The sequence below is a fragment of the Sapajus apella genome, unplaced genomic scaffold (assembly GCF_009761245.1).
Source record: "Sapajus apella isolate SASKATOON/1434 unplaced genomic scaffold, GSC_monkey_1.0 scaffold258, whole genome shotgun sequence".
NCBI classification, from domain to species: domain Eukaryota; kingdom Metazoa; phylum Chordata; class Mammalia; order Primates; family Cebidae; genus Sapajus; species Sapajus apella.
This window is the reverse complement of record NW_022437198.1, coordinates 246,352-271,591: the sequence shown is the minus strand read 5'-3', so window position 1 is coordinate 271,591 and position 25,240 is coordinate 246,352. Positions and strand designations below refer to the sequence as shown.

General features: G+C 55.0%; 1 protein-coding gene and 1 long non-coding RNA gene across 3 annotated transcripts; one reads left to right on the top strand and one right to left on the bottom strand.

Annotated features, from left to right (window-relative positions):
- Positions 1–1,246: 1,246 nt before the first annotated feature.
- Positions 1,247–18,719, bottom strand: GAREM2 (GRB2 associated regulator of MAPK1 subtype 2). Of its 2 annotated transcripts, XM_032271874.1 has the most exons (6): positions 18,481–18,719; positions 15,509–15,649; positions 8,407–8,537; positions 5,641–6,684; positions 4,544–4,713; positions 1,247–3,681 (listed from the first exon to the last, which is right to left on the bottom strand). In XM_032271874.1, exons 1-6 carry the CDS (start codon positions 18,590–18,592, stop codon positions 2,652–2,654), a joined length of 2,628 nt encoding a protein of 875 aa, XP_032127765.1. In that variant the 5' UTR covers positions 18,593–18,719; the 3' UTR covers positions 1,247–2,651. The 2 variants fall into 2 exon arrangements, with proteins under 2 accessions (XP_032127765.1, XP_032127766.1); XM_032271875.1 differs by lacking the exons at positions 15,509–15,649; positions 18,481–18,719 and adding an exon at positions 10,908–11,022.
- Positions 18,720–20,760: 2,041 nt separating this feature from the next.
- LOC116545308 lies at positions 20,761–23,090 on the top strand. The gene is made up of 2 exons (XR_004266269.1): positions 20,761–22,057; positions 22,749–23,090. It is a non-coding gene; the product is annotated as an uncharacterized LOC116545308 (long non-coding RNA).
- Positions 23,091–25,240: the final 2,150 nt, after the last annotated feature.

The following is a 25,240-nucleotide window of genomic DNA, read 5'->3' as shown; positions in this document are numbered from 1 at the left end:
GTCTTCGCCCTTCTGGTTTAAATGCCTCCTTCAAAAAGCAAGCTGGAAGAAAGCCCTGTGTTTTGGGAGTAAGAATGTGTGCAGAATTCTAGATGGCACCTTAGGGAGGGGCTGTGGTGAAAGTGGGACCTGATGGGCTCAAAACCACCACAGCTGCCTGAGTAGACGCTTTGCCTGGGCTTCTGCTCACCATGGTATAGCAGGATATTAAAGCTTTTTCCCCAGCCTGGATTTCCTCATTGTGTGATCTTACCCATTTCTTTTCTGGGTGAGCCTCATCCATAGGTGCTTCTTGAGATGTCTGAGGGAACACTGGCACTAAGAAGAGGCGCTGATACTTCCCTTGATGTTCAGCACTCCTACCACTCCTGGCTGCCTGATTACTGCACATTGGGGCTGCCCCAGAGATGCCTGTGCAGTAATCAGGCAGCCAGGAGCAGTAGGAGGAGTGTTGACTCCCCCACAGCACCTGCACTTCCCCATAGCCTCAGCCCCTCCCCACCCCATCCCTCTGGGGTGGAAAGTTCCTACACTTAGGTTCTGGCAGAAGCAGTGCCCAGTCTGGGTAAACAGTGTTGGGGCTCCTAACTGGGTCTGGCAGAAGGATTCATGCTGTGTGTGTGTGGAATCGTAATTCCAGTCCCCATTACATTCTGCACTCAGTTAAACTGTCAGATATTACCAGTTACTCCTGCCTCTGCTCCAGTTGCGAGTACTTCAAATATGTCCCTGGTCCCAGCTCTGTAGCTGGGACTGGCAGGCAGGGAACTCAGCTCTGGCTCTGCTTGGTCACTAGGAAGGAAGATCCTAAAACCAAGTTACCTCTGAGTTGGAATTTTCAGATGACTGGTGAGAGTAGAGAGCTGATCCCTTGTACCAAAGCCATTAATAGGCTTCCAAATGTGGTCTGAGGGAGACTGAAGTTGGCATTCTGCCAATCCAGGAAGCTAAGCTGGGGCTCTGGCTGGTGGCATTGAGCTTTGAGCCTGGGTCTTTCCCTTCAGTAACACCAGGTAGTTGTGAATTATGTCAAAACGAATAGGAACAGGGGGGTTCTTACAGGGCAGGGAGGGGCTGGCAAGAGCCTTGCAGAAGGGAATGAAGGCTGCTACCAGCTGCCTCCACAGACATGCGAATGGTCACATGCACACATCATTCCAAAGTCCTCTCCTGCCTACAGGCATATACACTGTGCCTATGGATCCCCATGGCCCTGTTTTTAAAAGAAAGCAGCTGACACCCAGAATGCCACTTGTATTATTCTTCAGCAGTCTAGGATTTATTTCACTAGTCCTTGAGGATTCATTAAATGATCTGCAAGAAAACCAAATGTCCCCACATAACAGGTACTGTGCTCCGCTCTCTGACCATTTCTCTGAGCTGAGGCAGCCTGCTTGGAGCACAGACCCCAGCATGGCTTAGCTACTCTTAAGATACAAAGTGGAGGAAATAAATATCTAGGTAGACTAGGTAAGGCAGGAAAGAAGGCTGACGCCTTGGGCCTGACACTAGTGGGCACCCTGTGGTTGTGGGTGGGTGAGATGGAGAAGGGCACAGGAGTAGGGTGGGTTGTGGTTGGACACCATGACCAGAGCTCTGGGTGCCAAGCAGATCCCCATGTTGATTCAAGGGCATAAAGACCTGCTCTGAAGCATGTGAACAATGGCAGGAGGCCTAAGCTCCAGGATGGCGCACTTTCCCAACGGTACCCTCCTGTGCCAGCGACAGAAAACCAGGGAAAGACACCAAGCATTGTCACAGCCAAATGATGCGGGGAAGAGATTGGCAGAATTGGGGGTGGTTGACTACCACTTGCTTCTAGAATCAAGGAGGAGCTGACCTAAATTGAGCTGCTCTTCCACGGAGTCAGTATTCTGAGGGTGAACCCCACCTGATGGATGGATGGCTAGTTGCAGTGAAGTCAGAACAGAAACCATGGTGCTAGAGCCATCGGAGCCATGTTTGTCTTCCTAACCAAATAAGTGGGTCAGGACAATAGCAGAGCTGTGCTCTTCCAAAGTTGTCACCCATGAACCAGGAGGCAGAGGTGGAACCTCTGAGGTGCCATGGCCCAGGCTGGCACACGACTCACCTGTGTGCAGGGCCAGGCCCCTCAACCGCACTGGAGCAGAGGAGGAAAGGAAAGACATCCCAGACACACAGAAATCTACACCCGGACTCTGGGGCAGCTTTAGGCCAAAGGCCCACAGAACACAAAGGAGAGTGGGCACTTGGGAAATTTGTGCTTAAATTATTGGCCACCTTCTTGTCTTTAAACGGAACCTACAGGCTTGAACAGTGCAAGTCGTTTGTGAAGGTCTGTAGCCGGCCATGAGAAGATGTTAGCTCACCCTGAAGGCCAGCTTTTGACCTTGCTGTGGGAATCACGGCAAATGCCTCACAGGGCCCAGGTGGACAGTGGAGGCCCCTCCCCTTCCCCATGTATTCTGCACACTCAAAGGCAAGCTGTCCCGTGCAGGGGTCTGACCCCAGACGACCACATTTCCACGTGCATCTCCCTGGATTCAGTGGCTGCTGTGCAGCCTCAGTCTCAAAATAGATCCTCCCTGCAGGCAGCACTTGCCACTCCAGAGTTCTGTCCCCTGGGCCCCCGAGCCAGCATTCCAGCTGTGCAGCTCTGGCTGGGGAGTTCAGATCTTGGGCCTCCAGCCTTTGATGAACTGCATGATCTTCTTGACCTGCAGCTTGGTGAGGTGAAAGTCATCTGCCAGGATGTCCTCACTGAGCTGCACAAAGATGCTACCATCAATGCGCTCTCGGGCAAAGAAGCTCACCACATCCTCTGAAAGCCCGATGAAACGCAGACTGCGAGAGACCTCCTCCAGGGAGAGTGCAGACAAGTCAGCAGGGGGCTGCCAGGAGGAGGCATCCCGGACTCCAAAGCCTGTGGCTCCATCCCGGGGACTAGCAGGAGGCCCTTCTAGGCGCCCCTGGGTGAGAAAAAGTCGTGCTCCTCCTGCCTCAGGTGCCTGGAGAGCAGCTGGTGACAGTGGGGTGGGGACCTGGCGCAGCACCAAACCTTCAGGCTCAAAGGCCTTGGGGGGGCCAAGTGGTGAAAGGTGGGGTCCAGGCCCAGGTGTCCCCACCACTCTGGGATCCTGAGAGCGCAGCAGCTCAGGTTCTGGAGAGCTGGCCTGCTCCAGCTCAAAGGGATCAAAGGGCTCCAGGGCTGGCTCCTGCCATTCAGAAGAAGAGGAGGAGGAGAGGGCGCAGGAGGATGGGGGAGCAGCCGAATAGGACTGGCCTGTCGAGGCCGGGCCTGGGGAATATGCAGGGCTGGAGGTAGCCACGGGACCTGAGGTGGTTGTGGGCCCAGAAGAGGAGGCCGCTGAAGGGCCTGAGGGATAGGGAGGCCCAGAAAAAGGGTTGAGAGCTCCAAAGGGAGCAAAGCGCTTCTGGGCATGTGAGGGCTTGCATAGAGGCGGGCAACTGTGGTAGGTCTTGACAGGGGTGTCGACCCCTAGAAGGGAGGCAGCTCGACCGCTCAGAGGCTCTGTGAGGGTCCGGGAGGCCTGGCTGGGCTGTGTGGTTGAGGGTAGGGGTCCAGGGGGCGGGCAGCTAGAGGACTCGCCCACCTTGCAGTCCCCCCAGGTGCATGGGTAGCAATAGAGAGAGTATGTGTCTGGTGACGGGGAGCCACTGCCACTGCGGGAAACTGCCCTGTGGACAGAGATAGACACACACACACAGGACAGGTGAGGCTGAGCGAGAGGAAACTCAACAGGGTCACACATGCAACATAGCCAAGCACCACTGTGACCTCAGCAGCATAGGCCTGCACCCTGGCCCTGACCCAAGACCCTCGGGATGGCCCTGTTCTTCCTTCCAGCATCCCCCAGCCCAGGTCAGAAAACACACAGGAAAAATGAAACAGAGCTGAACTTAATAAAAAGTTCTTCTTCTTTTTTTTTTTTTTTTTGAGATGGAGTCTTACTGTATTACCCAGGCTGGAGTGCAGTGGCACGATCTTGGCTCACTGCAACCTCCGCCTCCCGGGTTCAAGAGATTCTCCTGCTTCAGCCTCCTGAGTAGCTGGGCTTACAGGCACACACGACCATGCCGGCTAATATTTGTATTTTAGTAGAAATGGAGTTTCACCATGTTAGCCAGGCTGGTCTTGAACTCCTGACCTCAAGTGATTCACCCGCCTCGACCTCCCAAAGTGCTGGGATTACAGGCGTGAGCCACTGCACCCGGCCTGAACTTAGTAAAAATCTCAAGACAGCAAGGAGCTCTCTCTATCCTGCCGCAGAGTCCTCACCTTGAGGGAACCAGGGAAACGCTCCCATCCATTCCTCAACATTTAGGAAAGAAGCTGAAGCAGGCAGAACCGGCCACTGGGCCCCAGGCCCCAAGACACCCAAAAACAGCAGCGCCCCTCCCTCAGCCACTACACAGGGACCTGCACCCTCGGAACCTCCCAGGCCTGAAGCCTTCTTCCTCAGCACTGTCCTCCCCCTCCTCACCCTTCCCTGCCTCAATCTACCTTAGAACACAGGACCAAGGGAAGGCAGGGACTCACCCATCCTGGAGGCCAGAGGAGTAGTATGAGAGGCTGGAGCTGGGGGAATGTACGGGCTGCAGCTTGGGGAAGCGAGGAGGAACCGGGGGGCTGCCCGAGAGCCGGCCGCTGCCATTGCCACCCCGGGGAGGCACTGGAGGAGCGTTGAGCAGGCGGCACTCCTCCTTCACCTACAAGCAGAGGACAGTGACGCCACCTCGTTTCCAGGCAGCTGGCACTTCTTATCCTCCCCTTCCCAAGCGGCTGGGCGAGGGGGCCGTCTGGGCCTGACACCTGCCCCACTTTGCCAACAGGCTATCTGGCACCCCAACTGCTCACTCAGTCAGCCACCCACCCCACCCTTCCTGGCCTCCCCAGCCTCCCTCATGCACCCACACCCTGTCCCAACACATGCACAGCCTCCTGTTCCTTGGAAATCCATTATGGATGTAAGAAAAAGCATACAGAGGTGGATAAAACCTCCCTCCTCAAGGAAAAGGAGAGAAAACAGAGGAGAAAGGCAGACAGAGGGGACAGAGGCAAGGAAGTGTCTGCCACCTGCATCCCTCCCTTACAGGTCATGTATCCCAAAGAGGACCCCATGGGATGCTGACGGGTGTCATGGGCAGGGAGAAAATGTTCTGATAAACAAGTTTCCTTAGTGCAGGACTTCTCAGAGCCTTTAATATACCAATGCTCCGTGACTCCAACATGAGGAGGAGGGGAAAGGGCTGGGAAACATGAGGAGGAGGGGAAAGGGCTGGGAATCATTCACAGCATTTCGAAGCTTATGTTGCCAAGGAGCCTTCTTTTCACGGGACATCTTAAAGGGCCCCTGCTCTGTGAAACCTTCTGGGTTCAGTGTTTCGAGGCTCCTCCCAAATTCTCTGAGACTGGGGACCTACAGGCACCTCTGTCCCACAGCTCCACCGCCACCGCCACCGCCCGCCCCAGTGCCCCTTGCTACAAATGCTCTTGCCTGGCATGTCTCTGCCCTTTCCTTCTCCCTTTCCCCACCCCGCCACCTCCTCTGCCACAGACTCCGGGGCCGGGGCCCAGGAGAACCGGCTTTGGGCCCTAAGTGGGCCCGGGGCTCGGCCCCCAGTGCGCTCACTCACCGCCTCGGATTTGGGAGGGACGGGAGGCGGCGGCGCCTCGGGCTCCCGACGCCGCGGTCCGGCCGCCCCGAAGGAGATGAGGTCCGGCCCTGGGGGCGGCCGAGCGAGGCCCTCGGGCCCCTGGTGCGCCCACAGCTCCTCGTACGGGATCTCGGCGGACGGCGCAGCGGGCTCGGGCGAGGCGGCCCAGTCTGGGCTCACGTACTCCTGGTCGCAGTCGCCGGCGGCCGCGGGCACTAGCGGGCCGGGGCTGCGGGCGAGCCCGGGAGCGCGCGGCGCGGGCAAGCAGAGGCGCACGCGGCGCGGGCTGGCGCAGTCTTCAGCGAGCTCGGCGGGCGCCTCGCGCACAGCCGTGGAGTACTCGTCGGGGTCGAAGCGCTCGCGGCAATAGGAGGCGCTGTCGCGCACCAGGCGCTCGACGCGCGGGTCCCCGGCCAGCAGGCCCTGCGGCAGCGCGAAGCGCGGCGTGTCCGTGAGCAGCAGGAAGTGCAGCGGCGCCGGGCCCTCGCGGCGCAGCGCCAGCCCCAGCACCACCGTCTTGGAGATGATGCTCACCAGCTTGTAGCAGTGGCCCTCCCGCACCGGGTGCAGGTCGTAGGGGTTGCGCGGCGGCCGGCTGGGCACCAGCACGTTCACCGGCAGCCGCACGCGCTCGATGATGGCGCGCACCGTGTGCTCGCCCTCCTGCATCTGCAGCTCCAGCGGGCTGCGGGTGCTGAAGCGGCCCTGGCACTGGAAGGGCAGGCTCAGGCTCTCGTTGGTGCGGTGGTTCATGCAGATGAGGCAGGGCATCTTGCCTTTGACCGATCTGGCGCCACCGCCGCCGCCGCCTCCCGCAGCCCCCGCGCCCCCCGGGCCGCCGCCGCCCACCCCGGCCAGCGCCCCGGCCCGGCCCAGCTTGCGCAGGAGGGTGGTGAAGCGGGAGCGCTCCTTGGTGGTCTTGGCGCACAGGATCTCCGCCTGGCCCATGAGAGTGAGCTCGTCGCCCGCATGCAGCGTGAAGTTGTACACCTCGCTGTCCTCGCTGAACTCGCCCGACACCACCTGGGGATCCCAGAAACAGGGCAGGGCCTTAGCCAGGCCCCAGGGAAAGCCTAACGGCCAGCCCCCAGGGACTGGAAAGGGAAAGCAGCCTTCCTCTTCCTGTCCTCGGGACTCGGACCAGGTGGAAAGCACTGGGCTGCAAGCCAGGAGATCCATGTTCATCCTGGAGAGACCACTAGCAGCTGTGCCACCTTAAATGAGTTGCCCCTCCATGCCTTAGCGGCCATATTTGATAATTCTTACTTCAAAGAACTGATGTAGGATTAAAAAGACTATGTGCAGTGACATATTTTTCTTTTCTTCCCCACTGCTTGGATCAGCAACATATTTTTAAAGTATTCAGTAAATGACGACTTTTATTATTGTCTTTACCACTTGGACGATCATAATTCTCTACCCATCCAACAATGCTAAGCGAAGACAAATGAATTGATGGATAAAAGGAGGCCGAGCACAGTGGCTCACACCTGTAATTCCAGCACTTTGGAAGGCCAAAGCAGGTGGATCACCTGAAATCAGGAGTTCGAGACCAGCCTGGCCAACATGGTGAAACTTGTCTCAAAATTAATACAAAAATTAGCCAGGCATGGTGGTGGGGGCCTATAATCCCAGCTACTCAGGAGGCTGAGGTAGGAGAATCGTGTGAATCCAGGAGGTAGAGGTTCTGGTGAGCTGAGATTGTACCATTGCACTCTAGCCTGGGTGACAGAGCAAGACTCTGTCTCAAAAAAAAAAGAAAGAAAAGAAAACGGTTTGTAAACAGAATAGCTCTATCTGTACACAGCAGGGACCGTTTTTAGTTCTTTTGGGGGGGACGGACAGAGTCTCACTCTGTCATCCAGGCTGGAGTGCAGTGGTGCAATCTCGGCTCACAGCAAGCCTCCTGGGTACAAGCGATTCTCTTGCCTCAGCCTCTTGAGTAGCTGGGATTACAGGTGCGTACCACCACACCTGGCTAATTTTTTCTATTTTTAGTAGAGATGGGCTTTCACCATGTTGGTCAGGCTGGTCTCAAACTCCTGACCTTGTGAGCTGCCCGCCTTGGCCTCCCAAAATGTTGGGATTACAGGTGTGAACCACCATGACCAGCCTGTTTTTAGTTCTAGAGACAGGGTCTTGCTCTGTCGTCCAGGCTAGAGGGCAGTGGCACATTCACAGCTCAGTACAGCCTCAAACTCCTGAGTCCTCCTGCCTCAGCCTCCCAAGTAGCTAGGACTACAGATGACCACCATGCCCAGCTAATTTTTTCTAGAGACAGAGTCTCTCCACATTGCCCAGGCTGGTCTCAAACTCCTGGCCTCAATCGATCCTCTGTCCTCAGCCTCCCAAAGTGTTGGGATTACAGGCATGAACCACTGCTTCCACTCCACTACAGGGGCTTATTTGCACTGCATGCCACAACCACCACCTCTACAAGTGGGTGCTGGTGCAGCTAAGGACAGGCTGTCCTGAAAAGTCTCCAAGTCAGGACATGACCCTTCCAGACACCCCCTCCTGCTCCACTTTTCACAGGAAGTCCTTCAGCCCAGGGGGTCCTATTCCCAACTCTTCTGACATGACTCAATTGTGCCAAAGGCCCCCAAGGGGTCCCCAGAAACCATTCTCCTTCTTGGATCCTGAGGGCTAACTTCCAACCAGGGCAACCTTCCAACCAGGGTCAGGGTTGTCCCTGAGGCAGGGAGTAAGAGTGGGGACCCCAGACCTGGTGAGGGAATGACTGACCTTGACGCTGAAGGTGATGGCTTCCATCACGAAGATGCGGTCAGGGAAGACGCTGGCCACCTCCTCCACACTGCTGAAGTACCTCACTGGCTCCCGCACATCCCGGGCCTGCTCCAGGAGCTTGAACTTCCCTGCATAGGGGGTGACGAAAGTTGCTGGAGCGGGCCTGCCTGCTGGGAGTCTCGCCTGCATCCCAAGAGCCTTCATCGTTCCCAGCTACCACAATCTCAGCCAGCCCCTCAGGAACTCAGGAGGGCCAAAGGGCAGGTTTCCACTGGCATGGGCTGAAGGGGGCTGGTCATCTGGCTCCAACCTCAGCGAGGTGAGCACAGATCCCTAGCAACTACAGCTCAGCCCTTACCCGATAGAGAGCCTGTGGGTGTGCAGTAAGGCTAATGGCTGCCTGCCCAGAGAAACCCGACTGCAAATAGCCCCAAACATGTGGACACAGAGCTGGCCTCTCATCAACTATCAGTGTGGCACTGGGATGCTGGCTCCTCGCTCGGTCCCAGCCTGACCTCTGACTTGCCATCAGAGTTCCTTTCCCTCTCTGGGCCTCTGGGTCCTCATCTAAAGGGGTGGGGACAGATGACCGTGGGTCCTGCCTGGATCTGGCATCCTTTGTATCCACCCTGGGCTGCTGATCCACATGGAGATGGCACTGGACAGAGCAGGGCCTGGCCCAGGCCTTGAAGGCCCTGGGAGAGCCACTCTGACCCCAGCCCTGTTCCCATACCCTGCCCTGGTCCAATATCCAATCTTACTGTCCCACAGGCTCTGACCTGAACCCAGCAAAGCCACCTCCCAACCTGCAGTTTGGGGCTGCGTGCTTTGCCAAGCTCAGCACATGCCCCTAGGAGACACAGACTTTAAGGAAGTGATGCCAGTCTGTGAAGCTGACATCCCTGTGTAAGCTATCTCACCTCACTGGCCATACACCTTTCATATGCACACTGACATGAGCACAGAGACAAGCTCTGAATGCCTGGCATCAGATGGCTGGCCTCCCCTCAGGCTTTTTATAGCAGGAAGAGAGTTGTGAATAGGTGAGGACACAACAGGTCTAGAGAAAACAAGGTGACTCTTTAGCCTCTGAGTGTTTTTGTTTTTTTAAACAGGGTCTTGCTCTGTCACGCAGGCTGGAATACAGTGGCATGATCACGAATCACTGCAGCTTCGACCTTCTGGGCTCAAGGGATCCTCCTGTCTCAGCCTTTCAAGTAGCTGGTACCACAGGCATGTGCCACCATGCCCAGCTAATTTTTTATTTTTATTTTTATTAGAGATGAGATCTCATTATGTTGCCCAGGCTGGTCTCGAACTCCTGGGCTCAAGCAATCCTTCTGCTGTGGCCTCGCAAAGTGCTGGGATTACAGGTGTGAGCCACCGTGCTGGGACTTCTTTAGGTTCTGAAGCCCCCTTGGTAGTTACTTCTGTCACAATTCATTCATTTAATTATTGCACAGACATTGAAGGAGCACTCACTATATGTCAGCCACTATGGTAGGCCACACAGAGGGTACAAATCTGTGTAAAATACAGTCTGCCCTTGAAGAAATCCAGATACAGTGAGTGAGACAATGAGTACCCAGTGATGGCAGGATGTGATAAGTGCTACAACAGACTTGTGACAAAAGAGTCAGAAGACTGCTGGGTAGGAGAAACCTGCCTGGTAGAATCTCAGAGGATCACTGAGCTGCCCCTTAAGAATGAAAGGGAATTCATCGGCTGGGCACAGTGGCTCACACCTGTAATCCCAGCATTTTGGGAGGCTGAGGCAGGTGGATCACGAGGTCAGGGGTTCGAGACCAGCCTGGCCAACATTGTGAAACCCTGTCTCTACTAAAAATACAAAAAATTAGCCAGGCATGGTGGCGCACACCCATAGTCCCAGCTACTTGGGAGACTGAGGCAGGAGAATCACTTGAACCTGGGACGTGGAGGTTGTGGTGAGCCGAGATCGCGTCACAGCAGTCCAGCCTGGGCAAAAGAGTGAGATTCCGTCTTAAAAAAAAAGAAAAGGAAAGAAAAATAAGGGAATTCACAGAATGGGCATTCTGAGCCCCTGCCCCTGCCCCTGCCCCTGTGGAAGAAACAATGTGAACAAAAACAAAGAGACACAAAAGCAGACCACCTGCCCCAAATGGTGAGTGCCTGCAGGGAAGGACTTAGGGAGAGGGAAGACGGGAGCAGATACAGACAGCAACTGGGATTTGAAAGGCTCTGAATGCCTTGCTAAAGTGGTAAGACTTTATTCTGTACAAAATGAGACCCACTGGTGTGCTCTGAGCAAAGAAATACCAGGATCCAGGTTGAGCTCTATTAAAGTAACCAGGAGACCAGTCAGGTAAATGAACCAGTAAGGGGTTCTGGAGAAGAGCTAGGGAACAGCAGAAACAGACCAAGAGATACTAGGAAGGAAGAACCAGCAGGCTTGGGTGACTGAATGAGGGGAAGGTGGGGAAGGAAGGGACTCTGGATGATGTACTCAGGCCACCAACCTGGTCAGAAATAGAGATGGCAGGCCGGGCGTGATGACTCATGCTTGTAATCCTAGTACTTAGGGAGGCTGAAGTGGATGGATCACTTGAGGTCAGCAGTTCGAGACCAGCCTAGCCAACATGGTAAATCCCTAACTCTACTAAAAATACAAAAACTATCCAGATGTGGTAGCACACACCTGTAGTCCCAGCTACTTGGGAGGCTGAGGCAGGAGAATCACTTGAACCTGGGAGACAGAGGTTGCAGTGAGCCGAGATCATACCACTGAACTCCAGCCTGGGCAACAGAGCAAGACTCTGTCTAAAAAAAAAAAAAGGAGATAGCAGAGCTGTTAACCAAAACTGGGAACCCAGAAGGAACATGTTGTGGGGCCAAGGCAGATCCTGGAGAGGCCAAGGAAGGGGCCTTCAGGTGGTACTCCAGGGTGGGTGCCACCAGTATGTGTGCAGAACTTGGGGACATCTGATCACCAGCCCATAGGTAGCAGTCTTGGCTGTGAGGCAGGTGAGATGACTCAGGGAAGAGGAACAGCAGAGGGGATGTTCATCCCAGAAAAATGCCCACACTGTGCTCCTAGCCTGAACACACACACAATAGTGCATGCAGTGCGGGGCTTCCCGGAGACCCCCAAACCCAGCGAGAGACCCAGATGATTCAGGGTAAGAGGAGCAGAGGGCAGAGCCTGAAGCATTATCACAGAGCAAGGAGAGAAATGAGGGCCCAGAACAAGGGGAAATGGCCAAGAGAATGCAGGCCGGGGAGCCCCCGGGCCTGCCCTCACTGCCCTGGGACCCTCCTGGGAAGAGGCCTCTGAAGTGCCACAGCCCTAGAGGGCAACAGGGAAAAACTGGGGAGGGTGGCAGGCACGGAGCAGGGGTCTAGGACTTAAGAAGCAGGAACTGCAGGTACTGAGTAGCTCCCCTCCCTCCCGTTGCCTCCTTCCCTAAGTCCACACACAACCCCCCACCCCCGCCTCTGCCCCAACCACAAGTAGCCAGGCAGGGAGCAATGCCCACTGCCCCCTGTGGGGAGATTTGGAGCCAAGTCAGGGCTGGAGCTGAGGGAGGATGTGTCAGGGAAGATCGATGTAACCATGGCATCCAGCACCATCCCCCTCCACAGCAGCTTGAAGCCCAGCGCTGGTCATTACTGCCGGAGGAAGGAAGGGAGCTCTCCAGGGAGTGATGCTCTGGACCCTAGGAGCCTTTTCCTCCCCGCCAGCCAGGGGCAGCTTCCTCTCCTGCCTCCTCCTATGTGGGACCTGAGGTACCCCACGGCTCTAGGGACCTGCCCCATCCTGGCCTGCCCCTCCTCATTGTCCTTGCCATCAGAGTACACTGCTGCCTCGCTCCTCACTTCTAGCCCCAAGCACCTAAGGGCTGCGGCAGGAGCCTGTTGACCGCTCTTGTCCACCCCTGCCCCACAGCACATACTCAGTAAAGAACGTGGGTGAAAGCTCAGGCTTTGGAGTGCGACAGATCTGGCTGAATCCCACCCTGCCACCAGCTATGTGACCTTGGGCAAATTATTTAATGTCTCTGGGCTTCGGTTTTCCCATCTGTAAAATGGAAACATCCTAGTTGGCCCACAGGCGCATCTGCCAAGTGCTGAGCAGGAAACAAGGCCAACACTGGGGCAGTGGCACCGCGCTCCGGGAAGACGCCTGGCCCCTCCCGCGGGGCTGCTGGGGACAACAGGGGCCAGGCCAGGTCTCCCAGACTCCTGGAGCAGAGCGCTGCTTGGAGACCCGGTCACCCGGCAGCGCCCTCCCCAGCCCCACCCCACGCCAGGCGCCGTCCTCCTCCCTCCCCAGCCTTCCCCACGGCTCTCTCCGCGGTCCGCAGCCGGCCGCCCCCGCCTGCCCAGCGCCATTATTAATTCATTAGGCGAAATCAGCGTGGAACCCAGCCGTGCACTCAGCGCCCGCCTCCTCGTTAACCCGCTGGCCAGCGCCCTCTTAGGGGCCTCTGCTTCCCCTCCCCCGTGCGGGCTGACAGCAGCAGCCCCGGGAAAAGATGGGGCTGGGGCCGCGCCCCCCAAGACCCCCACCGTACACAGATAGGCAGGGACGCCAGAGAGATGAGAGGAAGAGCTAGGAGTCCCAGACCCACAGTTCCCTGGGAGACTCTGTGCCTCGGGTTCCCAGAGTGTTAATGACACAACCAAAATGAAGTCCCTAAAGTCACGTTTTTTTCAGTAAGGGATTTTCCCAACCTTTCTTTTTATTCTTTTTTATTTTTAATTTTTATTTATTTATTTTAGAAACATGGTCTTGCTCTGTCTCCCAGGCTGGAGTGTAATGGCACGGTCATAGCTCACTGCAGCCTCAAACTCCTGGACTAAAGAGATCCCCCACCTGCCTTCAGCCTCCCCAGTAGTCAGACTGCAGGCCTGCGCCACCACACCTAGCTAATTTATTTGTTTTTGTTTGTACAGAACAATTCTCGCTATGTTGCCCAAGTTGGCCTGGAACTTCTGGCCTCAAGGATCCTCCTGCCTCAGCCTCCTAAAGCACTGGGATTACATATATGAGCCACTGCTCAGGCAACCTTTTTTTTTTTTAATCCCAAGAAGACCTGGGACCTCTCCCTGAACCAAGCTGGGAAATTTCTGTCTTGAGCAGGCCCACAGTGAGCTCCAAGCCCAAGACAGGACTCCAGGTCAGAAAGACACCTGAGATGAGTTTCCACATCTTTTAAGGGGTTGGGGTGGGTACCAACTTCACAGGTTGTAAAAGGCAAAAGCCTCTGTAAAGGGCTCAATCTTGTTCGCCTGGCTCAGGGGGACCCAGGGCCAGAGGGGGCAGGGGTACCTGTGAGGAAGCAATGGGGCCTTCCCAGCTCAAAGGCTTCCCAGCCTTGGTGAGGGGGTTGTCAGGAGCAGCTGGGCACAGCAGTTAAAAACACAGAACTGGGCTGGGTGCGGTGGCTCATACCTGTTATCCCAGCACTTTGGGAGGTTGAGGCGAGCAGACCACCACTTGAGGTCAGGAGTTGGAGACCAGCCTGGCCAACATGGTGAAACTCTGTCTCTACTAAAAATACAAAAATTAGCCAAGCATGATGGCAGTGCCTGTAATCCCAGCTACTCGGTAGGCTGAGGCAGGGGAATCGCCTGAGCCTGGGAGGCGAAGGTTGCAGTGAGCCAATGTGGTGCCTCTGCACTCCAGCCTGGGCAACAGAGCAAGACTCCATCTCAAAATACACACACACACACACACACACACACACACACAGAGCTGAGCCTGGCGCAGTGGATCACACCTATAGTCCCAGCACTCTGGGAGGCTGAGGCAGAAGCCTTGATTGAGACCAGGAGTTTGAGGCCATCCCAAGCAACATAAGGAGACTATCTCTAAAAACAAACAAACAAAAAAAAACACAGCACTAGGCAACCCACTGAAACTCCTGGAGCCTCTGTTTCCTGGTGAGTTAAATGGAGTTGATAAGATTTTCTCACTAGGTTGCCATGAGGATGAAATGACAAAAATGTTCGGCTCAGCATATGAAATGCAGCTTATGCTTAACACATGGCAGCTGTGGGATCTGGGGCTCACACAGGGATGTCTCTGGGATGGGGCCACCAGACTCCCGTCCCTCCCACACAGGAGACAGCAAGCACACACTCCTGGTATGGTGCCTCAGACGACAGCCGTCAGTTGAGATACCTGGAACTGGCCATGCTCGTCCTTTCCTAGCTATGTGACACTAGGCAAGTCACCTCCCCTCCAAGCCCTCCATTTCATCATCTGTAAAATGAATGGGCTGTACTTTCTTTTTTGGCAACAGAATCCTTTCTTCAAACAAAATCTTATTATATGTCAACATCACATATAAAACTAATAAAGATAGTCCATTAGCATAATCTTTAAAAGTCTAAAATTTTTAACATTCACTTATAAAGTCAACCAATGGAAACAATAGGTTTAACAAAAAATTGGGAAAAACAGGATTGGCACGGACAGACGCAGCCATGTCATAACCTGGGCACTCCTTGGTTTCTGCAGCATTTGGTTGCACAGAACTGAAAAGGTTCTGGCAGGACACGTTCTCTTGAAGGGTCTGCACAAAAAAGGTTAGTGTGGCAGCTGAAGGTACTCTCAGAAGGCCTCTGATTAGGGTTAAGCTCTCACTCATAGTGACGTAAGAGTGTGGGTATTTTTTTTTTTTTTTTTTTTGAGACGGATTCTTATTCTGTTGCCCAGGCTGGAGTGCAACTGGGCTCACTGCAACTGGGACTACAGGTGTGCGCCACCGCACCCGGCTAATCTTTGTATTTTTTAGTAGAAACAGGGTTTCACCATATTGGCCAGGCTGGTCTCAAACTCCTGATCTTGTGATCTGCCTGCCTTGGCCTCCCAAAGTGCTGGGATTATAAGCATGAGCTACTGCGCCCTGCCGAGTGTGGGTATTTTTAATCATTAGTTTCAAATCTATTTTAAAATAAAATGTGAATCCAAAAACCTGTGAGCTACCTGTCTAAAAACCCAGGGCTCTACAAAACAGATGAAAACTTCTGGGCCCTGACTCCAACCTAACCTTAATCACCGCCTCGCTTCACCCCCACAGGCTTTATGACAGCTTTCCATGGCTGGACACACCTGGGTACTGCAGGGGGATGTCGATCTTGGGCCCGATGACGTAGTGGCCCTCCTCCAGGGTATGAGCTGTCACCGTGGTCCACTGGCGGCAGGAGTGGATGAGCAGGATGTCTCGCTCACTGACGCCCTCAGCGTACTCCCCTGGGAGGGGAGAGGAGGACAGAGGAGGAGGGGAGGGAAGACAGGACGTTAGAGAGGCAGAAAGAACAGACAGGGTCACCTCCCCACCAAGACCATCCCCCCACAGGGACAGCTCCCCACGATCCCTGTCCAGGTCAGCAAAGCTCAAGGGACAGGCGGGCTGCCAGCCGGGGCCTGGGGCTGTGGGTCTGGCTGTGAGCCTCTCAGGCTGTGACTCCCAACAGGGCCCCTCGTTCATCAGTGGCTGGAATGCCTGCTGTCCCTAGCTCTGTGCTGGGGCAGGGAGCTCTCCATGGATGAGCCCAGACAACCTCTGCCCTCCAAGAGCCCTTAGGCCCCTGGGGAGGTATGCAGAGATGTAGCAGAACTAGAGGCCCTGCCTGGAGCATGCCTGGGGACTTGGAGGGCAGCAGCAGGCTCTGACTGGGGGTGGGGGGGGGGGGGTAAAGGGAGACTTTAATGAGCAGATGATGCTAGAGAAGGGCCCTGTTGGGGCAGCGGAGAGGGCCCAGATGGGACTGTCCCTTACAGGTCCCAGCTGTGAGAACTCCCCAAGAACCACAGGTCGCTGGGGTTGGGAGAATGACAAGGCATAGAGCAGCTGATTACTGAGTTTCCCAAGGGCAGCCCTTCCTTTTCACCCACTGCCTTGTTCAGGGGACCCTGAAGGAGAGGGAGGGAGTCCCCAGAAACCCCCAACCCCATCTCAGAGGGGTGAGATGTTGGAGGGGTTGGGAGTGGAGGTTTAAAAGGCAGGAGTGAGAGGCCCAGTCCTGGGGCCTGGGGGAAGCTGCTCTGGGGCAGAGGTGTTGGGAGTTGGCAGAGGTGTTAGGAGGGGTCTGGGCCTGGAGGCTCCAACCCCAGCAACAGTTTCCAGGGGAGCAGGAGGGGCAGTCCAGCTTCCAGTAGGCAGAGGGGCCACGTCCTGGCTGCAGCTGGTGGGGAAGGTGGGGGTGGGGAGCATCTCCTTCCTTGCTCCTTCAGCCACAACTTAGGAAATTTCTGCCAATCAAATGGGAAATGGTTTACTCTGACGCTGGGGTTTCCATAAAGTGTGTACTTGTGTGGTGTGTGTGTGTGTGTGTGTGTGTGTGTGTGTGTGGCAGGGTGGGGGACTGTTCAAGGGCTTGGCCCCCACTATGTGTGTGTTGTGGGGGTTGTCTGAGCCTTCCTCTGCACCTCCTCACCTCTGGGGACACAGGAAGCTCTCCTCCAACTCTGCCCTCTGCTTTGAGAGCTGCCCTAGCTCCCAGCCCCATCTTCCACAGCCACACAGGCACACACCAGTAACCAGGGCTCACGACCACCAACAGCTGAACCACAATAGCCCACAGTGACAGGTGCTTGTCACCCAAACGACACAACTCAGTCTCAGGTCTCCCAAATGCACAGGCACATAGGCACCTACCCTTCAAGGCCATCCAATTTTGACCACATATTCACACTCTTAAGGTGACCCAGCCATAGCCACACACTGTCACACACAACAGATGGGGGTGGGGGGGTGCCATCACACCAGTTGTTCATTCACTTACCCATTCATTCATTTATTCAATTCATAATCTTTATTGGGCAAGGATACCCTGTCTCAAGGATCCCGCAGCCAGGTGGGAAGACAATAAACTGGCCATTATAATGGGTGTGCAGTAAGAGACAAGACAGAGCTGGCACCAGGTGTCAGGGGAGCCCAAAGGAGGCCCTGCCCAGACCGAGGAGCTCAGAAAGGGAAGATGCCAAAAAAGATGTGTGGGAAGTGGCCGGAAGACCCCAGGGCAGCGTCCCCCATTGACAGGCGGACACAGTACCACACTTTGACCACCCGGCCGCGAGCCGGACAACCAGACGCTGGCCTGCCCGACGGCCGGGGCGCCGATGCTTCCCCTCGAGCCTGCTCCCGGGACAGCTGACGCCCACTGTGCCCACTCCTGGCCGCCGCTGGCCGGAGGAGGGGCTGCCGGGCCCTGCAGGAAGGAGAGGAGCCTGTGGCTGCGGGCCCCATTAGCATTCAGGGAAGTGAGTGTGCCAACGCGGGCCAAACCCCTATTCTTCTCGCACACAAAACCCCCGGCCTGGCTGCCAGCCCCGGCTCCCGCCCCTCCCCCAACCAAGCAGCCCCTCTCTCCCCCCAAACGGTTCCTTCGCTCCATGCAGCCTCCGGCCGTCCCCTCTCATGCCCCCAGCCGTAGTTCCATCAGCAGAGCGGCCGGGGACCCCAGGTCCTATTAAGAAGTGGGACAAGATTAGGGGGAGGACCGGGGTTTGGGGGTCACGCCAGGCGGCAGACCCGGCTCCTGCAGGCCTCTCCCGAAGGTGGCCTGCCCGCCCCAGGACCCAGGGCTAATCCCCAAGACGCGAAAGGAGGTGCGAGAAGGGTCCCCAGAGGGACGGAGCGGGACTGGTGGTGGCGGTAGGGGGAAGACAGAGTCCGGGTCCCAGGGATGAGGGAGGACAGAGGTGAGAGGCCGGGGACAAAGGAACCGAGGGGGCGCGGCCGGTGCGGGGGGCCCAGGGGCAGCGAGGGAAAGGGGGGCACCGACGGGGCGGGAGCAGGGGCTCGGCCCCTTCCCGGACTCCCACTGGGCCGGAAAACTCTGTCCCTGGCCCTGTCCCCGGAGTCTGTGCCTGTGTCTGTCCGAGGGCCCAGGAGGCGGACCTGGCGGGTGGGCCCCGCGTCTCCCGGGAGGCGCGCCAGGAACCGCTCGGGGCCCGCGCCGGGGAGCCAGGAGAGCGCGGGGGCCGCACCCTCCTCACGATCCATCCCGCTGGCCCCTGCCTGGAGAGCCCACAATTTCCCTGCGCACCCCGGTCCCCATCCCCAGCGACCCCAGTACCTGGCCCAAGGCAAGCGAGCGTGGGCAGGCGGCAGCGGCTGACGATGAGGTCGAGCGGGAAGGCGCCCATGCTCCAGCGCAGGCCGGCCAGCCCGGCCGCCAGCTTCTCCATGGCATGGGCGCCCCGGGGCCGCCGTGCCGGGGCCCCGACGGTCAGTCCCGCGCGGCCCAGGCTCCCGCGCCCGCAGCCACCTCCGGGGGCCGCCGCGGTGCTCGCCGCCTGGCAGCCCCGCCGGGCCGCGGGCGTCACGTGGCCGGCCTTCCAGCGGGGCGCCGACCCCGGCCCCGCCCCCCGGGCCCCGCCCCCTCCCCGGGCCCCCGCCTCCTGCTCTGTCTTCCCGGACCCGGACTCGCTCCTGGACCCTCGCCCCCGGACCCCCACCCCTAGCCCTGTCCGCCAGGCCCCGCCCCCTTCCTCGGACCCCCGCTCCCGCACCCCCTTCTGGGACCCCCGGCCCCCTGCCCGGTGTTCCGTCCGCCCGCCCTCGCCACGCTCCCAGGGCCCCGGCTCTCCGCCAAGCCCTGCCTCCCCTCCGGCCAGCTCCCCCGCGCCCAGGTGATGGCGGCTGATGGAGGACCCCTGGGAGGGCGCCTGGAGGGACAAGGAACACCCGAGCCGCATCTGCGGGGTTGGCACGGGCTCGGCCTCTTCCTCCTGGCTGGGCGTATCCGGGCCCTGCCGCAGCCCCTCATGCCGGCCTCCCGGAGGCCGCGCCCACCCGCGCCCGGTCCGGCTCCGCAGCCCAAAGCTCAGGTTCTGAATTCCGCTCCTCCAGGACCTTCATTACCTCCCGCTTCATGGAGCTGGGGGAGGCAGCTTTCTTAACCCCGTTTCACTGATGAGCAAACTGAGGCGCAGAGGTCAGGTGGCAGCCAGGACTTCAACCCAGGTTTGACTCCAACCCTACTGCCCAATAGCACCCCGCAACGCCCCGGCATAGAGCACCATCCAGGTTCCCAGCGCCCCCTTAGCCGATGGCCCAGTGTCCCGGCGCTCTAGCACTTCCGCAGCACGAGGTGTGGATTGGGTCCATTCAGTAGATGAGGAGGCTGAGGTTCCGGCGCGTAGCGGGTGCTGCTGGCCCCTCTCGGATCCTACAAGAACCGCCCCCGCACCACCACCATCCCTTCTCTTTTCCTGAGACAGGGTTTCCCTCTGTCACCACCTCTTTCACCTTGGTGATAGAGGCCAGGATGGTCTCCATCATCTGACCTCGTGATCCACCTGCCTCCGCCTCCCAAAGTGCTGGAATTATAGGCATGAGCCACCGCGCCCGGCCTTCATTCTCGTCTTTTAATTTGCCTTTCCTTTTCTGCCCTCCTCACCTCTTCCTTCCAAACCCTTTGGACTCCAGCTCCGGGCTCCCTTTGGGACCCTCTTCCCAGAAGCTTCGATGGACTCTGCCTCTCCTTCGCTGTCTGCGGCGCCCTCTGCAGGTAATCGGGGCATGGTGCGGGCCTGGCTGACCTGGGACGTGCAGCCACCAAGTGGGGCTTAGCTCCTAGGCTGCTCCCTCACGGACTCCATTGACCCCAGTCCTCAGCCTCGGTACCCCAGGGAAACCACCACCAAGTACACACAAAACCCTGTCTTCTGAGGTGACTGACACTTGGCATCTTATGGCTTGGACCCCATGAGAAATGGCAGCCGACAAGAGGAACACCACCCCTCAGCGAGAAGAGACGTTTTATATCAGTGGTTCAATTTTCATCTGCTGCAGAGGAAAAAACTGAGACTCCAAGAGCAGAAATGCTTTGCTCTAAGGTCACACGGCAGGAAAGAGGCAGCGCTGTGACCAGAAGGCAGGACCCCTGCCTGCCCACTTGATCAAGGCCCTTCCCCAGCCTGGCCCACACCCCAGCCCACCCAGGTGACTTGGATGGCCCAGATGGACTTGCCTCTCCTGGGTCTGTAGGGGTGGGGTGGGTTCTTTCCCAAGGAAGTGGGAAGGAGAAGCATAGCAGGAGGGGAAAAGAAAATAAAGTGAAAATACAGGAGTCTAAGAAGGGAATGGGCTGGGAACAGTGGCTCACACCTGTAATCTCAACACTTTGGGAGGCTGAGGCAGGTGGATCACTTGAGGTCAGGAGTTTGAGACCTACCTGGCCAACATGGTAAAACCCCATCTCTACTAAAAATACAAAAATTAGCCAGGCAAAAAATTAGCCAGGCATGGTGGTGCTTGTCTGTAATCCCAGCTATGTCTATAATCTCAGCTACTCAGGAAGCCGAGGCAGGAGAATTGCTTGAACCTGGGAAATGGAGGTTGCAGTGAGCCGAGATCATGCCACTACACTCCAACCTGGTGACAGAGTGAAACTCCGTCTCAAAAACAAAGAAGAGGAGGGAATGGAAGGTCTGAGATAGGAGGGTGAAGAGGCCGGAAGAAGCAAGGGAACAAGAATGGCACTGCCTTTGATTTGCTTTACTTTCCCTACCCTATAGGGTCTCTCTTTATGGTGACCGTGTGTCATCCTAAGTGGGAGATTTTGAGAGGGAAGAGAGCACTAACTGCCTCCCCACCATCTGGGACAACAGGCGCAGGTAGCCCAGGATCCAAACAGCAGGTATAAACTGACATTGAGCCACATGGTCACCTTCTATCTGTGCCCTGGACAGAGACGCCACATCTACGGTGGCTTCTTTTACTCAACATGGCTGGCTCTCCTCAACTCCCGACCTCAGCTTCCAGCTCTACCCCGTTGCCCCCACAAGGTGTTCACAGCCACTTCCATCTTCACAATCACACTTGAGCCTGGTCCCCTTTTGTTTTCTATCCTAGCTGAGGACATCTCTTTTACCGTGGTCCCCCAACCTGGAAATCTCCCTAAACTTTATATCAAATGAGTCACCAAGTCCTGGCAATTCCTCTTCCCCCAGGTGTCATGGAGCCCCAGCCCCCTCTTCCCAGGAGCTCCAGTCCCAGCCCGGCTTTGGTTCACAGTTCCCCATCAGATCTTTTCTCCCCTAGGCACCCTGCCTATTTCACACCCAAACTCCATAACCCTGGATTTTGGCTGAGTTGGCGACAACACTGGTGTAAGACACCAGGCAGATTCACCTAACTAAATGGACCCACTTCCTCACTGTTGCAGAATGTTCCAGAGCCTTTCCAGGGCGTCTTAACTTGTCAGGTCTCCAGGCACCTGACACAAGTGTCCGGACACATACATGCCTTGATTTGCTGAACTCAGGAGCACTGCAGGAAGGAGCTCCGCTTCTCTTGGAGGCAGAAATGTTGAGAGCTTTCCTTGGGCTTATATTGCAGGAAGGAGAGCCAAGAAGGCACCAAGGAGAAAGATGCTGGGCAGAGAAGTCCAGGCTGCGTGGCTGGGTGTGGCCGTGGGAGAGCCCGGGGCCTAGGGGCTGTGTGCAGCTGGGGCTGTGCTTCCAGCTCCAGAAGAGTCTGCTGGGGAAAGAAAGGGAGAAGGAACAGAGGAAAGAGCCCAACCAAGGGAATACCAGCTCCTCTGCCGTGGGCTCCACTCTGACAGAACTGGCAGTGACAAGTAGAAGGTGGAGCCTGGCCCAGCACGGTGGCTCACATCTGTAAACCCAGCACTTTGGGAGTCCAAGGTGGGTGGATACCTGTGGTCAGGAGTTTGAGACCAGCCTGGCAATGTGGTGAAACCCCATTTCTACAAACAAATACAAAAGCTAGCCTGGTGTGGTGGTGTGCACGTGTGGTCCCAGCTACTCGGGAAGCAGAGGCAGGAGGATCACTTAAGCCTGAGGTTCAACTTGGGAGGTTGAGGCTGTAGTGAGCCGTGATTATGCCACTGCACTCCAGCCTGGGTGATGGGGCAAGACACTGTCTCAAAAAAAAAAAGGAAGAAAGAGAGAGAGAGAGAGAAGAAGGAAGGAAGGAAGGAAGGAAGGAAGGGGGGGAGGGGGGGGGGGGGGGAGGGAGGGAGGGAGGGAGGGAGGGAGGGAGGGGAGAAAAAGAAAGAGGTGCCTTACTGGCTGGAAGGGAGGAAAAGGAAAAAATAGGGAGGGGTCACAGCCCTATCGGAGGCCCGTTGTTGACCCAGAGGTTAGGCTGTGGCAGAGGCTGGCCAAGCTGCCCATGAGCAGAGCATAGAGGCCAATAGAGTAGAGGCAGGGAAAACTGCCCACAGCAGCTAGGGTTATTTATAAAGTACCCTGTCCCACCCCATCTAGAGGAAAGATGGCCTTTTCTGGGCCCATGAACTGGGTGAGGCCAGGGAACATTTAGAAAACGACCTCCAAGAATTCTAGGTAAACTGTATTTAACTTTTTATTTCAGAACATTCTAAATGAAGACATAACTGGAGATAATAGCGTGTGACTTCCCATGTGCTCGTCTCCCAGCTTTAGCACCTACCGACCCACGGCTGATCTGATTTCTGTGTACCTGCTTACACCCCTTCCTCATCGAACTTAAAAAAAAAACAACAGCTTTTTTTTCTTTTTAGAGACAGGGTTTCCCTTTATCACCCCATGTTGGAGTGTTAAAAACAGCTTTATTGAAATATAATTCACATATTATACAATTCACCCATCTAAAGTGTACCATTTAGTGTTTTTAGTATTCATCATATCTTGCAAACATCATTACAATCCAGTTTTCTTTTTCTTTTTTTTTCTTGAGACAGTCTCGCTGTGTAGCCCAGGCTAGGGTACAATGGCACAATCTTGGGCTCACTGCAACCTCCAGTTCTGGAGTTTAAGCGATTCTTAGGCCTCAGCCTTCTGGGTAGCTGGGACTACAGATAGGCTTGTGCCACCACACCTGGCCAATTCTTTTTGGCATTTTTAGTAGAGATGGGGTTTCACCATTTTGGCCAGGCTAGTCTCAAACTCCTGTCCTCAAGTGATCTGCCCACCTTGGCTTCCCAAAGTGCTGAGATTACAGATGTGAGCCACCACACCCAGCTACAATCTAATTTTCAAACATGTCCATCCCCCATACCCATGAGAAGTCAATGCCTCTCATCACCCCTCCACTCAACCCTAAACAACCACTAATCTACTTTCTGTGACTGACAACTTGCTGATTCCATACATTTTCATGAAAATGGACTAATAAACTATGTGGTCTTCAGTAGCTGGCTTCTTTCACTTAGCGTAAGTCTTCAATCTTCATGGTTCAACAGGTATCATTATTTCATTGCTTTTTATTACTGAGTAACATCCCATAATAAGAATGTATAACATTTTATTTTTTCATTTAGCAATTGGGATGGAATTTGGATTATTTCGATTTTGGGGGGTGTCATGAATAATGCTGCTATGAATATTTACGTACAAGTTTTTTTGTGGACATATGTTTTCATTTCTCTACCTAGGGGAGGAATTGCTGGATTGTAGAGTAAATCTGCGTTTAACTTTTTGAGGAGTTGCCAAATTGTCTTCCAAAGTGGCTGTGCCATTTAACATTTCCCACCAGCACTGTATGACAGTTCCAATTTCCAATTTCTCTACGTCCTTGCCAGCACTTGTTATTGTCCATCTTTTTTATTGTAGTTGGCCTAGTGAGTATGAATTGACATTTCACTGTGGTTTTGATTTGCATTTTCCCTAATGACTAATGATTCTCGGTATCTTTTCATGTATTTATTGGACATGTTTATATGTTCTTTGAAGAAATGTTTATTCTAATCCCTTGCTCATTGGTTCATTCCCAGCTTTCAGCACCACACAAAAAAGCAACACACACAAAAAGTCCTTTGCCATTTTTAAATAGGGTTATTTGTCTTTTTATTGTTGAGTTGCAAGAGTTCTTTATATATTCTGGATAAGTCCTTTATCAGAGACTTCATTTTCAAATATTTTCTTCTGTCCTGTGGGCAGTTTTCACTTGTTATTGTTTTCAGCACAAAAATTTTTTATTGTGATGCAGTCCAATTTATCTATTTTTTTCTTATGTTTGTGCTTGTGGTGTCATATCTAAGAAACCATTGTCTAACCCAAGGTTACAGAGACTTACTCCTATGTTTTCTTCTAAGAGTGATATAGTTGTCGCTCTTACATTTAGATCTACTATCCATATGGTGTGAGGTAGGAGTCTGTCCCAGCACCATTTGTTGAAGAGACTATTCTTTGGTCTGTTTAATTGTCCCAGCCATAAATGTCATCATAGAACTTTAAAAAATATCTTAGATATCTTATTTTATCTATAAATATTTCTTTTTCTTTTTTAAAAGAGAGATTCTTACTATACATTCCAGGCTGGTCTTGAACTCCTGAGCTCAAACAATCCTCCTAAGTGGGTGGGACTACAGGCTTGGGCCACTGAGCCCAGTATTTTATCTGTAAATATCTCTACATCTACCTCTAAAGATAGAAACTCTTTTTTTTTTTTCATGATGTCTTGCTATTTTTCCAGGCTAGGCTGGAACTTGAGACCCTCCTACCTCAGCTTACTGAGTAGCTAGACCTACAGGCATGTGCCACCATGCCCAGCTTAGAAACTTTTGTTGTTTTTTACACTATAACCACAATAATGTTTCACAACTAAAAACCTAACAATCGGCCAGGTGTAGGCATAGTGGCTAATGCCTGTAATCCCACCACTTTGGGAGGCTGAGGCAGGTGGATCGCTTAAGTTTGAGACCAGCTTGGACAACATGATGACACTCTATCTCTAGAAAAAACGCAAAAATTAGCTGGGCATGGTAGTGCTTGCCTATAGTCTCAGCTACTTGGGAGGTTGAGGTGGGAGGATCACCTGAGCCTCAGAGGTCTCGGCTGCAGTGAGCCATGATCATGCCACTGCACTCCAGCCTGGGCAACAGA